Source organism: Brachionichthys hirsutus, unplaced genomic scaffold (genome assembly GCF_040956055.1).
Source record: "Brachionichthys hirsutus isolate HB-005 unplaced genomic scaffold, CSIRO-AGI_Bhir_v1 contig_439, whole genome shotgun sequence".
Lineage (NCBI taxonomy): Eukaryota > Metazoa > Chordata > Actinopteri > Lophiiformes > Brachionichthyidae > Brachionichthys > Brachionichthys hirsutus.
Window position 1 is genome coordinate 18,544 of NW_027180549.1, and position 12,040 is coordinate 30,583.

Consider the following 12,040-nt stretch of genomic DNA (forward strand, 5'->3'; position numbering starts at 1 on the left):
TGCTGTAGTGGGATTCATGCCCTGGCGTCGGCGTTACGTCACACCGAAGATCGTCTGTGGTTTGGACAAGAGGGTCACTCTGTAGTAGAACTGGTGCAAACAAAGACAAAAACGAGTTATTATTATTAATACCATCATCATCATCAGCCACATTTGGGTAGTGCCCACTGTAATTTAAATAGATTAATTGAGGTGTACATATATGTAAATAATTTAATTTAATTTTTTATTTTGGTTGAGATATTGTGATATTTTGCTTATTGATCAATGAGCATGGCGTGAAGTCCAATGTTCTAACGGTGTAGCTATAAAACCGAGTCAGAATGTGAAACGTTAATTCTTATTACGTTTTAGCATTAGTGATATTATATGTTTGACTTTGACTATTATGCTTCAAATTAAGATTCTGTCATGTGTTTTGTGCAAAACATAAACAAAGAGGTTTTTAAACATGTGCATCCTTGATGTGTTTTATGAATAACATGACCACGTAATTACGTAATTACATAATTACATATTAAAATAATTACGGTACACGAAAATTAAAACTAAGATTAAGAGTGAGAGCTTAGGTTTTTCTCCACCTCTCGCTCCAACGACCATCCCGATGGAGCATGATGGTATATGTAGTTTTCTTATAAACAGTAACGAGAGCGGACAAATTCCATAAATGTTGAGTGGAATTTAAGCGTTATAACATTTATTACGTTTTACGTCTTGCTACTATCTAATTTTCTCTGTATTTATTTGTAGTTTCCCCCTTTAGAACATCAAACTACATTTCGGCGCGGAGGATTGTGGCGCTTGTAGGAAATATTGCCACTCGGTAGAAAAGTACAACTCCCATCATGCACCTCTTCCGGGTTATTGTTCATGACGTCTGGTCGATGGCTAAAGATAGGCCGCCCTCATACAAGCAGGTAGGTCGTTGACGCGAACGGTGAGTGTCAATAATTCTCAGCTTTTTCCATCGACAGTTTGGAAGCTAGTTTTTATTACGCGTTAATAACAGTGTCGTTAAACGTGTCGCATCTAGATAGACGTCATAACGTCATTCTGGCGGCCATAATAACAGTGTAATAACTACAGTAAAGTCACAAGTTTAAAACTCTGGATTTGGAGGCTACGCAGAAGCTAGCTGCCGACATGTCTTTGTTGTGGGTTTTGCTGTCCGTTTGAAGTTTTTATTTTTGACTGCCCCGCAGTGTGGAACGATGGAGGTGGAGCGCGTCACAGGGGGAGATGAAAGGCGTTTGACCCAGCTGAGGTTCGATGCCGCTGTCAAAGTGATCAAGAGTTTACCCCCCGACGGTGAGGGGGGCTCCAGCCTGCACCTCGCACTCAGACCAGGTTCCGCCAGAATGGCCGACCCGGTCCTTGTCCGGTTTAGAAGGCTTAATCCTCTTTACTAGCAGCGTACAGACGGCAGCCCGAACTTAATGCTCGAGCAGTCGCTCATCAAAGGGTGCATCAAAGGGTGCATCAAAGGGTGCACGTTGTCTCAGAAAGGCATCGATCAGATTACACATCCTGAAACTGGCTGCTTGTCTTGGAGCCGATTTTATAGTCGCCTGATTGCGTTGTGTAAATTATAAAAACTTGTGTTTGTTTAAGATTTCAGTTTGTTATTTTCATGCAAATTTAGCGGTGCATAAACTGAATTGTTATCCCCCCCCCCCCCCCCCCCCACAGGTCCTTTCCAGCCGTCCAACGATATGATGCTCAGGTTCTACAGTTTCTATAAACAAGCAACGCTTGGAGCGTGCGACGTTCCCCGACCGGGTTTCTGGGACGCGGTCGGTAAAGCGAAATGGTAACGACAAACCCAAAATGTACAGTCGGTGTCGCTCCGTGCCTTTTTATGTTTGGCTGCGTGGAATTTATGACATTTCGTAAACCGTGTTCTACTTGTGTCGCATTCTGCACTTTGATCTCGCTGAGCAGGAATCGCTGAGCAGGAATGTAACCCCTACTCTAGCTTCAGTGTCTCTAACTGTTCACAAATCCAAACGCTTCCAGTAACTATTTCTAGTCTGTTTACACGCAAAACAAAATTCACCAGGATCTGTGATTCAGCTTTTTTTTTTTTTTTTTTTTCCAGGGATGCGTGGAATTCTCTCGGAGAGATGCCGAAGGAAGAAGCGATGGCTTCCTATGTCGATGAAATGAAGCTGGTATGTTTTATTGTTTTCAGTGTCTGAATTTTAAAAGCTAACACAACGCTGTTTGAAACCTTTGACCTTTTATACGCATCCCGGTTGGACCGCTTCCGTCTCGCCGCGTTTGCCGCGTAGATCCTGGAGGGGATGCCCGTCACCGACGAGGTGGAGGAGCTCCTCCGTGTCCTCGGCCCGTTCTACGAGCTGATCGAGGAGAAGAAAAGAATCACGGACATTTCGGACCTGAGCGCAGGTCGGTGTCTTTTCCACCTGCGGTCCCGCCTCCACCTTTCACCTTCCTTCGTTGTGATAACGGCGTGCTGCGGCTTAACCTTTTATGATTTGCCTCTTGTTCAACGCTCAGCCCGTTTGACAAAGTTTGCTCGGCAACTGGAAGGCAAGTACAGCGACGCGTGCGCGTCTGATCCTGGTGCAGTTTGGTGCTGTAGCATAGCGGCCTTTAGCGTCATTAGCCAGAACGTGTGTCGAGGTGTCGGCGCGCTGAAAGTCGCTTTTCCCCTCTACCTCATGGAACCAGAGACTTTTTTACCGTTGACTTTACTCCGTCCGTCTCGTTTCCCAGGCTTTAGCAACGCGGTAACGTCAAAGAGCGTCGCAAAGAGCATCATCAGAACGATGGAAATGAACGGCACTCTGGAGACCCGCCCGGCCCGGCTCCAATCAAAGCAAGATTGGGAGAGATCGGAGGAAGAGGAGGAGGAGGAAGAAGAGGAAGAAGAAGAAGAGGAAGAAGAAGAAGAAGTGATAAGGGAGATCAGAAAAGGTAACCACAATTCTACTGCTGGAAAATACTGTCCTAAAAATGATTGAACTGACACGATTTATTTACGTCTCAGTGTCTCAGCCGAAGAAGAAGAGCTCCTCCAGGAGGCAGAGACTCCCCCTGTCCAACGGCGGGGTGTCCAACGGGGAGGTGTCCAACGGGGAGGTGTCCAACGGGGAGGTGTCCAACGGCGTCGCCCACCTGACCAATGGGTGTCACGCTGCGGATGTCCGGAACGGCGAGGGCTCGCTCGCCGAACCTCTGCTCAACTGTGACTGCGCAGGTGAGGAGCAGTGAGTCGCCATGGCGATGTGTGGTGTACGTATGTTACAGGAGGCACCAGGCGATCAGGTGATCTGGACTCACCCAGCTCTGGCAGGCGTCGGATCTAAACACACCTCAGCTAACGAGCTAAAGTACTCGCTCTGTTGAACGAGCACACAGAGCTGCCCCTCTTGTGCCGACCTCTGATCCCAGATCTGCCCCTCTTGTGCTGACCTCTGATCCCAGATCTGCCCCTCTTGTGCCGACCTCTGATCCCAGATCTGCCCCGCTTGTGCCGACCTCTGATCCCAGATCTGCCCCTCTTGTGCTGACCTCAGGTCCCGGTCTCGACGCGACCGCTCCCGGTCACCTGGCCAGTGACTCAGACAGCGAAGTCTACTGCGACTCCGTGGACCAGTTCGGCCACAAAGAGGCAAGGAACCATTTCATCCCTCGTCTCTGCTGCAGCGGCCGGAGCTCTTGGCCCGACATTTTATGTGATGTATTTGCTGTGCTCCTCCAGAACTCAGAGCTCAACTGCTCTGTAGACGAGCTGGATGAAGAGGAGAACCATGTCCAGCCAAAGCAGGAGCTCCAGGAGGAGGAGGAGGAGGAGGAGGGGGGGCAGGGTCCACCGCAGGTCATCAGGTGTGGAGGAGAAGACGAGGAGAACGGTGGAGCGATATCACAGAGACAAAGACTGAATGCAGATGTGCCAGACAGCTGTTTGATGAGAGGAGGAGGAGGAGGAGGAGGTAAGGCTGTCACCATGGCGAGGAGTTCTTGGTCATTTATGGTAGTAAACTAAATTTCTTTGAGTTTCAATGCTAGTCAGATAAAATCAGGGAGACTTTTAACCGTCCATTTTAGGATCCAAGTCTCAAGGACTCGGCTCCGGTTCTCTGGTGCCCGCGCACGGCGGCGGAGGCGGCGACGGGGGCCGCCGGGGCGGCGCGGGGAGGCCGGCGGGGAGGCCGGCGGGGAGCCTGAACGAGCAGATCGTGGTCGCGTTGGCTCGACTCCAGGAGGATATGCAGAGCGTCCTGCAGAGGTTGCACACGCTGGAGGCTCTCAGCACCAGCCAGGTCCGTCCCGTCAGCCGAGACACCAAAGTGATCCGACGGGTTGAACCGCACGACAAATATTTGTTAACACGGGGGAGCCGGCGTGCACAAAAATCCCATTTATGGAAAAACAGTTTCAATTCCTGGTTAAATTATTCGGCGAGGATTAAAACTACCGCAGGGAAAAACATTTGTGGGCGGGTCCGAGCTTTCAGCTCGAGCAACGTTATTGGCTACAAAATATTTATCACATAGTGTGCAGGTTTAGCTTCAACATAAAGGTTTATTGATACCTTCCAAAGTTAGATGAATTCAGCGTGTACAGATTAACGCTGACATTGTTTGTTTTGTTTTTAAGCATGGGTGTGTGCAGACGAGGTTTTAGAAAGGACACAAGAGAAGACGTTTGCACTGAAACATTTACTTTTTTGGTTGACAGACTTTTTTCCTCCCTCTCTTCAGGCGAGATCCTTGTCTTTGTCTCCAACTTTGGTGTCGCCCCCGGTAAATAAGAGGCTTCGGGTAAACCTTCTCAAAGATGTCACGCTAGTATAAGAAAAACTCACAACTTTGACCTGATTTTATTTCTTTGTCCATTTTAGAACCCCTCCTGGTGGCCTTTTGACATTTCTCCGACCAGTTTGGCCTTTGCGGTTATTTGGCCATTTGTGGTTCAGTGGCTTATTCGCCTTTACGTGCAGAGAAGGAGAAGGTTTTTTTTCTTCTTACAGATAAATATAAATATAAACTATCTCCTATAATATTCATGCCGTACCTGATCTGAGTTTCCTCTTGCTTTAACAGGCGAACCAACTGAACCTGCTCTCATCCAAACACCAACGGGGCACAGATAATGTCTGTTCTGAGCTGCTAATAGCTGTAACTCCACCCTGCTTAAATCCACAACCCAGTAATTTGCTTTTGCACGGTGAGGAAGAAGGGAATAGCTCTCAAGTGTGTCGTAGCGCTGACGTGGAGATAGAAGCAGGAATGTACGGTCTTCACGTACATTTTCTAGACGATGCCGCTGCACTGCGATCTTTTACTTCGTAGGGGGACCCGTTGGGATTTACACAAAAGCCTCTCAGTTATTCCCATAACGAAGGCTTTTGTTGCACAAAGACTGGGCCTAATCTCGTGTTGTTTTCAGCACATTGCTTGATTTTCACGATTCTGTTTCCTGAGCTGCCCAGGCACAATGCTGCTACAATAAAATCGTTTTAATAACTGTAATAGTCCAGGAGGGATTGAATGTAATAATATATATATATATATATATGAGATTCTTTTAAATTATGACAATATTAATATTTATTTCCCGTAGCCCGATTCCAGCTGTTTGGGGAAGTTTAATTTTGATGTGACTGCTTTAAATGTTTGGGTTCGACGACGTCCGCGCTTTTTGTCGTGTGAATCTTCATGTCATTGTCTTTCAAAATCAAAGAAGTGCCTCAACATTGTGAGGTACATTCATATTGGCTCATAACGGTTGGACCAAATTAATTAATGAATCATACTACCCAGAGAGCCATAACGTGGTCAACTGTCCCATTATTAACGTATAGCTCTTGTCTTCGTCTCTCGTTTGCGTTATCGAATCATTTTAATGTGCGATATATAACATTTGTACAAATATTGTGGAAATAGTTTGTGTCACTGATGCTAATCACGAATCCATTGCAAAGTAATGAGATGTATGCAAATTGCGTACAACAGATGTACAGTTGTGATTGAAATGCAGTGTTTTGATTGTTTTCCCGTTAAGTTAGCTTAATGTATAATATTGAGAGAGGTTTGTCTCCGGTAGCACTAATCTTTCCAGAGCCATTGCGTGTTAATAAAACATAAGTTTAACTTTCTACTGAGACGTTCTAAGGCTTTCTCACTGTCTCTCCATCTGATAATCAGAAGCCTCTAATTTAATTTCAAATGGTTTTGACATTTTAGGAAATGCTTTTCTTTCTCTTTGTAGGGAAATTTTAATTTTGAAAATGTAAATAATAATTAGCTATTACACAGAGTTTAATGCTAAGTGCTACAGTTGGCACTGTTTTGCTTAGCTTTGCTAAAATAACAGCTTGCTTGCTTTTTTTGCTATTTATTTTAAGGCGTCAATATCTACATAAATAGATGATAAAGTTCAGCAAGTCCAAAACTATTTCTAAAATATATCTTTTAGAGAAAAAAAAACCCAAAACATTTTTAGACCCTGGTTATTTGTTATAGTATGAGGCTTGGTAGCTAGCTAGCTGGCTCGTGTATGATGTAGCATTATACTTAGCAAACAGAAGAAAACAATTCTCCAAGACATTAAATTTAAACTATTAGATTATGTAAAGAAGTTGGTCATTGTGATGTTTTATAATAAATTACAAACACATTTTATTCATAATTTTTTTCTCAAAGAGAACAAGATAAATTTTATTTAGTAAGATTGGTGAACTTGTAGTTGACTAAAAAGTATGTGGAAACAGACAGCATGGAAATCACCCAAAAACATTGAAATAAAAGCTGGAAAAGTGCCATCAGAACACAAAATACACACTACTGCTTTAAAACAACAGCACTATGTGGTATTTAAAAGATTTACATATAAAATGCATTAATCCTGAACACATTAACAAGTTTTTCTTCAGCAGTATTGTTCCTTCAGTGCCAACAAGTCAGACACAAACCAGTCTAACAAAGGGAACGTCACACTAATGAACAAGTACAAGCTTGAAAAGTCAAAATCAGGCAGTAAAGACATTTACACAAATATACAAGCTTTCCTAAGGTACTTATACATAAATTAATTGTTATTATACAGCAAAAATATTAACAAATGGTATTTTGCTCGTAGAGTCAAATTTAAGAGATATAAGTTTAGGTTTAGACGTAACAAAGATGAACAACCCAAAGGTCCTGACTGCTGTTTTAAACTCTATAAACTGAAGCCGGACACGGCGATGTGCTGAGCGTTGTTCCGTGCCTCAAAGTACGAGGTGTCGGTCTCGTCCTCAGGCTGGGGTATGAAGGGCATCGGCTGGTTCTGCAGATCGTCCCAGTCCACCCCTTCAAACAAGGGGTGACGCCCAAGTTCTGATGGATGTCGATGCAAATCATCAGATCAGTTGACATTTGATTTGAAATCAAATTCCACAATGCGGCCAATGCTACCATGATATAACGATATATTCCCGATCCTCATTAGCGAGGATCACAAATTAGATTTTAAAGCGAAACCTGAGCAACATTCTGAGACGGGATTTAAAATCAAAAATGGTGACGTGCTCCTTACCCTTAAGACCGGCTCGTTTCGTCATGTCCATGGTCAGGAGGATTTCAATCGCATCCCTTGAGTTTGCAGACAGTTCCTCCTCTTCCTCAGGCCAGGGAATATCTACAGTTATTGACAGGGAGGTGACAAAGGACGCATCATGATCATGAATTAAAACTAAGCTGTAAAACGATGGCTGTTTGGTATATGGAATAATTAAAACATGGTAATCATGAAAAACACCCTCCCTCTCTTTCTCAATTGCCCCCCCCCCCAAAACCCACCTCTGCTGAGAATATTCTGGAAGACCAGCTGAGGCGTCTCATCATTGAAAGGGGGCACGCCTGTGAGGAACTCGAACAGACACACGCCTAGCGCCCACCAGTCCACCATGAAGTCTGGATGGGGCAAAGAAAAGTCGCTTTTCACGGAGCTGCTGGCGTCACGCTAATCCGCTAATAAGACTGGACGGGATTAACGTCGTATTCATTCATTCACAAGTGGAAAACCCAAACACTGAGGACAATGTGACAGGAAATCCTCAATGAGTTACGTGACAGGTTTGATCAATGCGTTATTATCAGCAGGCCAGTCGCTGAATTTGACAGACGGACCCGGCGCTGCAGCGCATGCGCCAGAATGACCCAGATTCCAAAAGCAGAAAAAATATTTTTTCATTCCAGCCGCAGCAAATCTGATTTCCCCAACTGCGAACGGCGACGGGGTTAGTTGGACGTTAACAGACGCTCCCAGTTGTTCAGCATTCGTAATCACACATTTAAAATGCTCTCCCTCTTCTTTCTGATCAAGCCCACAGTCTATTCACCGATCCACGGAGCAGAAGCCAGTGGGGGGGGGGGAAGGAAAAATGGATCAGCAGCCATCTTCCTTTAGCATATTAGCAGGGATGTGTGATCATGCATGCTGAACAAAACAGCAGCAATCGTTTAAAAACTCACCACATGGACAAACTCCTGAAACTCAAAGAGAGCGTCTGTCACAAGGACTCAAAATGGATGACAATCCGCCGCCAGTTATACGTGCTGTGCTGAGAAACGGAGCGACCGATGCGGAGTTGTGATTTTTCCTCACCATGCGATTTGCCCAGGAGAAGCTCCGGAGCCAAGTAGTCTGGAGTTCCCAGAATGGGAACGCCCTCGACGGGCAGCGCACCCCTTCTGACGCTCTTTGGCGTCCTGAAGGGGGTGTGGGAGGTCGACATGGGTTGAGGGGTCTGATGTGAAGGGAGAAGAAAATTAAACGACAAACGGGTTAATGGCAAAACTTAAACGGGCAGCGTAGCGCGTCGTAATTTCATATCTCCGACAATCCACCCAAGACCCCAAAGACTCCATCCCGGAGGGGGCAGACCACCAACCATCTCCGACTAGGCCCTGGACTGGACAGCTAAGCTCTGGACACTGTGGATCTGCCCTTGGGGGGTACCTGGCACAGAGAGCTGCTGGAGCTGGGTCTCTGCAGCGGCGTTCCAGTTCCAGATGCAGCGCGGCAAGACGCTGCCGTGGACACGTCCATCGCCTCGACCAACCCGACGCTGAGCCGGGACACGCCAGACATGTTTGAGCGGTCGATGGAGCTGCAGTAGCTACGGAAAGCCACGACGTTCCGCGGCCTGAGGAAGGAGGGGGGCGGTCCGACGGCGCCCGGCAGATCAGGGAACCGGCTGAGGGAGGAGCCGCGAGATCCACGTCTCTGACCGTCGCCGCCGAGTTTTGGCGTTTCGCTGTTAGCAGGTCGAGTTTTGGGGCTCGATTCCGTGAGAGACGAGTCTCTGTCCCCCTTTTGCTCCTCGGGTGATGGAGAATCCCTATTTTTAGGGGAACCGTCTGTCTTGAGGGACGCATGGCTGCCAGCGAGAGACATTTCACACAGAGACCCATCAGAGTCGAGGCTCAAGCTCCTGCAAACATCAGAGTCCCCCCCGAGCGGAGACGTGAAACTCAGCTGGGACAAATCTTTAGCCGTTTCCTCGAACACGTCCTCCGTTGGCTCGTCCGGCTCACAGAACAGACTTTTGGCGATGGGACTGGAGCGCTTCGGGACTCGGGCTCGGCGCTCCGCGGGGTCCAGGACACCGCCGATGCGGATGGTGGAAAACTCTCCAGTCATTCCAGAGTGAGACTCGGAAGTCTGTTCTGGAATACCGAAGCATCTCTTAAACGTCGCGTTGCTCTTCTTGGCTCGGAGCTCCGCTGGCTCGGGGCTTTTCTCGACATCAGAAAAGGTTCTCTTCGAAGACGAGGCCGAGGGAGGAGAACCTTCACAAGCCGTGGAAAGAGAACCAGCCTTGCTTGGTCGGGGCTTTGTGTCTGCGGGGTGGCCTGGATCTGACTGATTCGACAGATCGATGGGGGGCGGGTAATCCTCTCTTGGCACGCTGGATTTAGCAGGCCCTCCCCTATTTTGCTCCGCAGCATGTTGGTTTTCTTTCTGAAAAAGCGAGACAGAAAAAGCATCAATTCCCGTCAAAGCAGGGAATAAAAGACAGGATCCATTTTAAAGTGCAAAAAAGCGCTTTATATTCATAAAGTCATGTTTTTAAAACATGGAACTGACCTCCTCGCACTCCCACAGTGGACTGACCCCACATTCGGTGTCGGTGGTGGTGCTCCCGGCGCTCATCGTCTCAAATCGCTTCCTGCTGTTCAGCAGTGTGTGGGTCAGATTCTTAGTGACCTTGTGAGGATTGAACAAAATGTCGCTTGGCCCTGTGGAGAGAGACAGTTAATGTTAATTTCAGACACGTTTTATAGACACAAAGCTCAGCGGCTTACATGCCTGAGTTCAGAGGATGGCGAGTCGCAGGAGACAGATGATCTCGTTTCTTCCTCACGGAAGAACCGAGAGAGTTATTCTTTTGTTTTATTCTGCCACAGGACATGGGACTGGACGCAGCCGATGCGCTGCAGCGGCGCATCCCTCCGGCCGCAGGCGTATTCTGCGTTTAAATTGTACAAATTAAAGAGGGATACAATCCAGGCATGGAGCAGATGTCAAGCAAAAAGTCTGTAAATTCACTCACGAATCCAAGGGAGCTGATTAAGGAGAGGATTTGACCTGGGGTGCGGGAGTAATCTTTTTTGGGTTTGGCCAAGGATGGAGTATTAAGGATATCCATAAGATTCAGCTCTGGTAAAGAGGGAGGAAATATTAGTACCTGCGATCGCCGCAGGTTGTTTAATGAGCAGCTGATACGACGTCGTACCTCTGTCGAGCTTGACCTTCGAAAGGCCGAAATCTGTCAGCTTGATATGACCCTCGTTGGATAGAAGCATGTTGTCTGGCTTCAGATCCCTGCAGAAAGAGATTTCTGTTAGCGTCCGGCTCACACTCGGGTCTGTTATACACACCTAACGACGACGTACCTGTGGATTATAGCGTGACGATGGAGGTAGTCCAAGGCCAGCGCAACCTCTGCGATATATTTCACAGACATATCCTGGTCAAAGTAGCCGTAGATGTGAAGCAAAGATTTCACATCTCCACCAATGAGGTATTCCATTACCTGCAAGTCAAGGGGGGGAGATGTAGCAGTAGCAACAGCAACGTGAATAATCCCACACTGTAAATGTGAGTGTGAAAGTGCATTGCGTTACCAGGTAGATCTTGGCGGCGGTCTGGAGGGAGTAAAACAGGTGAACCACGAAGGGGCTTTTGCTTAAAGCAAGTGCGTCTCTTTCCGCCTTCATCTGACTCGTCATGTTTTTATCAACCATCTCGGCTTTCTTCATCACCTAACGGAAACAAGTTAGCGAACACGTTTAGGATTTACAGCTGCCAGAGAACAATCTGATTTACCTTTATGGCGTATAATCGCGCATTGCACCGCTTCCGTGCAAGGTAGACTTTACCGAAAGCCCCTCTGCTAATGGGCTTCAAAACGATGAAATCCTCAATTGATGGAACATCCACAGATTTGTCATGTTTTTTATCTGCATCCATGTTTTTCTTTCAACTAGATTTCAAACTTCAAGCCTCAGCATAAACACTTGCATGACAAAACAACCATTTTGGGATTGTTTTGAAATTTTGAATTCCTGCCTCTCTTTCCCGAGGTCCCCTGACACCACGTTTAGCTGTCCCAATAACCGCCTGTGTGGAAATATCGCATTAATTGGGTGCGAAACGTTAAATGCTCTCGATTTGTGCTTTAATTAATTATTAGGTCTGTATTTTTTCGACGAAACGAACGTAAAGTGTTTAAAATGTCTAATAGAACGAAATTGACATTGTGAATATTTTAATTTTGGTGAGGCTATCAGGAACAGACCTGAAAATTACATTATTTAAAAATAATAATAATAATTGTTTTCGTCCCTGTAAAGGATGCGTTGACAATAAACAGACTTTGTCGTTAAATACATTCAGGCATTTTTTTAATAGGATTTTAATTATCGCACGGTTTAACCTCCACAAATGAAAAAAATCACCCGGTAGTGATTCACCTTGACGTCATTTTGTAGTCCATGCGATATTAGCAACTCACGGA

General features: G+C 46.3%; 2 protein-coding genes across 3 annotated transcripts; one reads left to right on the forward strand and one right to left on the reverse strand.

Annotated features, from left to right (window-relative positions):
- Positions 1 to 1,214: 1,214 nt before the first annotated feature.
- acbd5a (acyl-CoA binding domain containing 5a) lies at positions 1,215 to 6,142 on the forward strand. Of its 2 annotated transcripts, XM_068759039.1 has the most exons (13): positions 1,215 to 1,311; positions 1,693 to 1,813; positions 2,102 to 2,174; positions 2,295 to 2,412; positions 2,524 to 2,572; positions 2,750 to 2,943; positions 3,017 to 3,226; positions 3,546 to 3,640; positions 3,731 to 3,962; positions 4,078 to 4,292; positions 4,734 to 4,793; positions 4,874 to 4,983; positions 5,076 to 6,142. In XM_068759039.1, the coding sequence occupies exons 1-13, from the start codon at positions 1,215 to 1,217 to the stop codon at positions 5,086 to 5,088; spliced, it is 1,587 nt and encodes a 528-aa protein (XP_068615140.1). In that variant the 3' UTR covers positions 5,089 to 6,142. The 2 variants fall into 2 exon arrangements, with proteins under 2 accessions (XP_068615140.1, XP_068615139.1); XM_068759038.1 differs by lacking the exon at positions 2,524 to 2,572 and having other exon boundaries at positions 2,743 to 2,943; positions 3,546 to 3,962.
- An 830-nt stretch (positions 6,143 to 6,972) lies between these two features.
- LOC137915911 (serine/threonine-protein kinase greatwall-like) lies at positions 6,973 to 11,493 on the reverse strand. Its single transcript, XM_068759033.1, has 13 exons — positions 11,350 to 11,493; positions 11,148 to 11,285; positions 10,917 to 11,056; positions 10,757 to 10,845; positions 10,574 to 10,680; positions 10,330 to 10,489; positions 10,108 to 10,259; positions 8,977 to 9,981; positions 8,623 to 8,764; positions 8,490 to 8,510; positions 7,815 to 7,928; positions 7,552 to 7,653; positions 6,973 to 7,352 (listed from the first exon to the last, which is right to left on the reverse strand). Exons 1-13 carry the CDS (start codon positions 11,491 to 11,493, stop codon positions 7,195 to 7,197), a joined length of 2,472 nt encoding a protein of 823 aa, XP_068615134.1. The 3' UTR covers positions 6,973 to 7,194.
- Positions 11,494 to 12,040: the final 547 nt, after the last annotated feature.

Bases quoted from the DNA above. Each gene is read 5' to 3' on its own strand.
- acbd5a (XM_068759038.1), top strand. From the start codon at position 1,215: ATGGAGGTGGAGCGCGTCACAGGGGGAGATGAAAGGCGTTTGACCCAG. The intron at 2,413-2,742 runs GTCGGTGTCTTT...CTCGTTTCCCAG, and splicing joins CATTTCGGACCTGAGCGCAG to GCTTTAGCAACGCGGTAACG. The intron at 3,227-3,545 runs GTGAGGAGCAGT...TGCTGACCTCAG, and splicing joins GCTCAACTGTGACTGCGCAG to GTCCCGGTCTCGACGCGACC.
- LOC137915911 (XM_068759033.1), bottom strand. From the start codon at position 11,493: ATGGATGCAGATAAAAAACATGACAAATCTGTGGATGTTCCATCAATT. The intron at 11,286-11,349 runs GTAAATCAGATT...TGTTTCCGTTAG, and splicing joins CGCGATTATACGCCATAAAG to GTGATGAAGAAAGCCGAGAT. The intron at 10,681-10,756 runs GTACGACGTCGT...CCTCTTTACCAG, and splicing joins GAAGGTCAAGCTCGACAGAG to AGCTGAATCTTATGGATATC.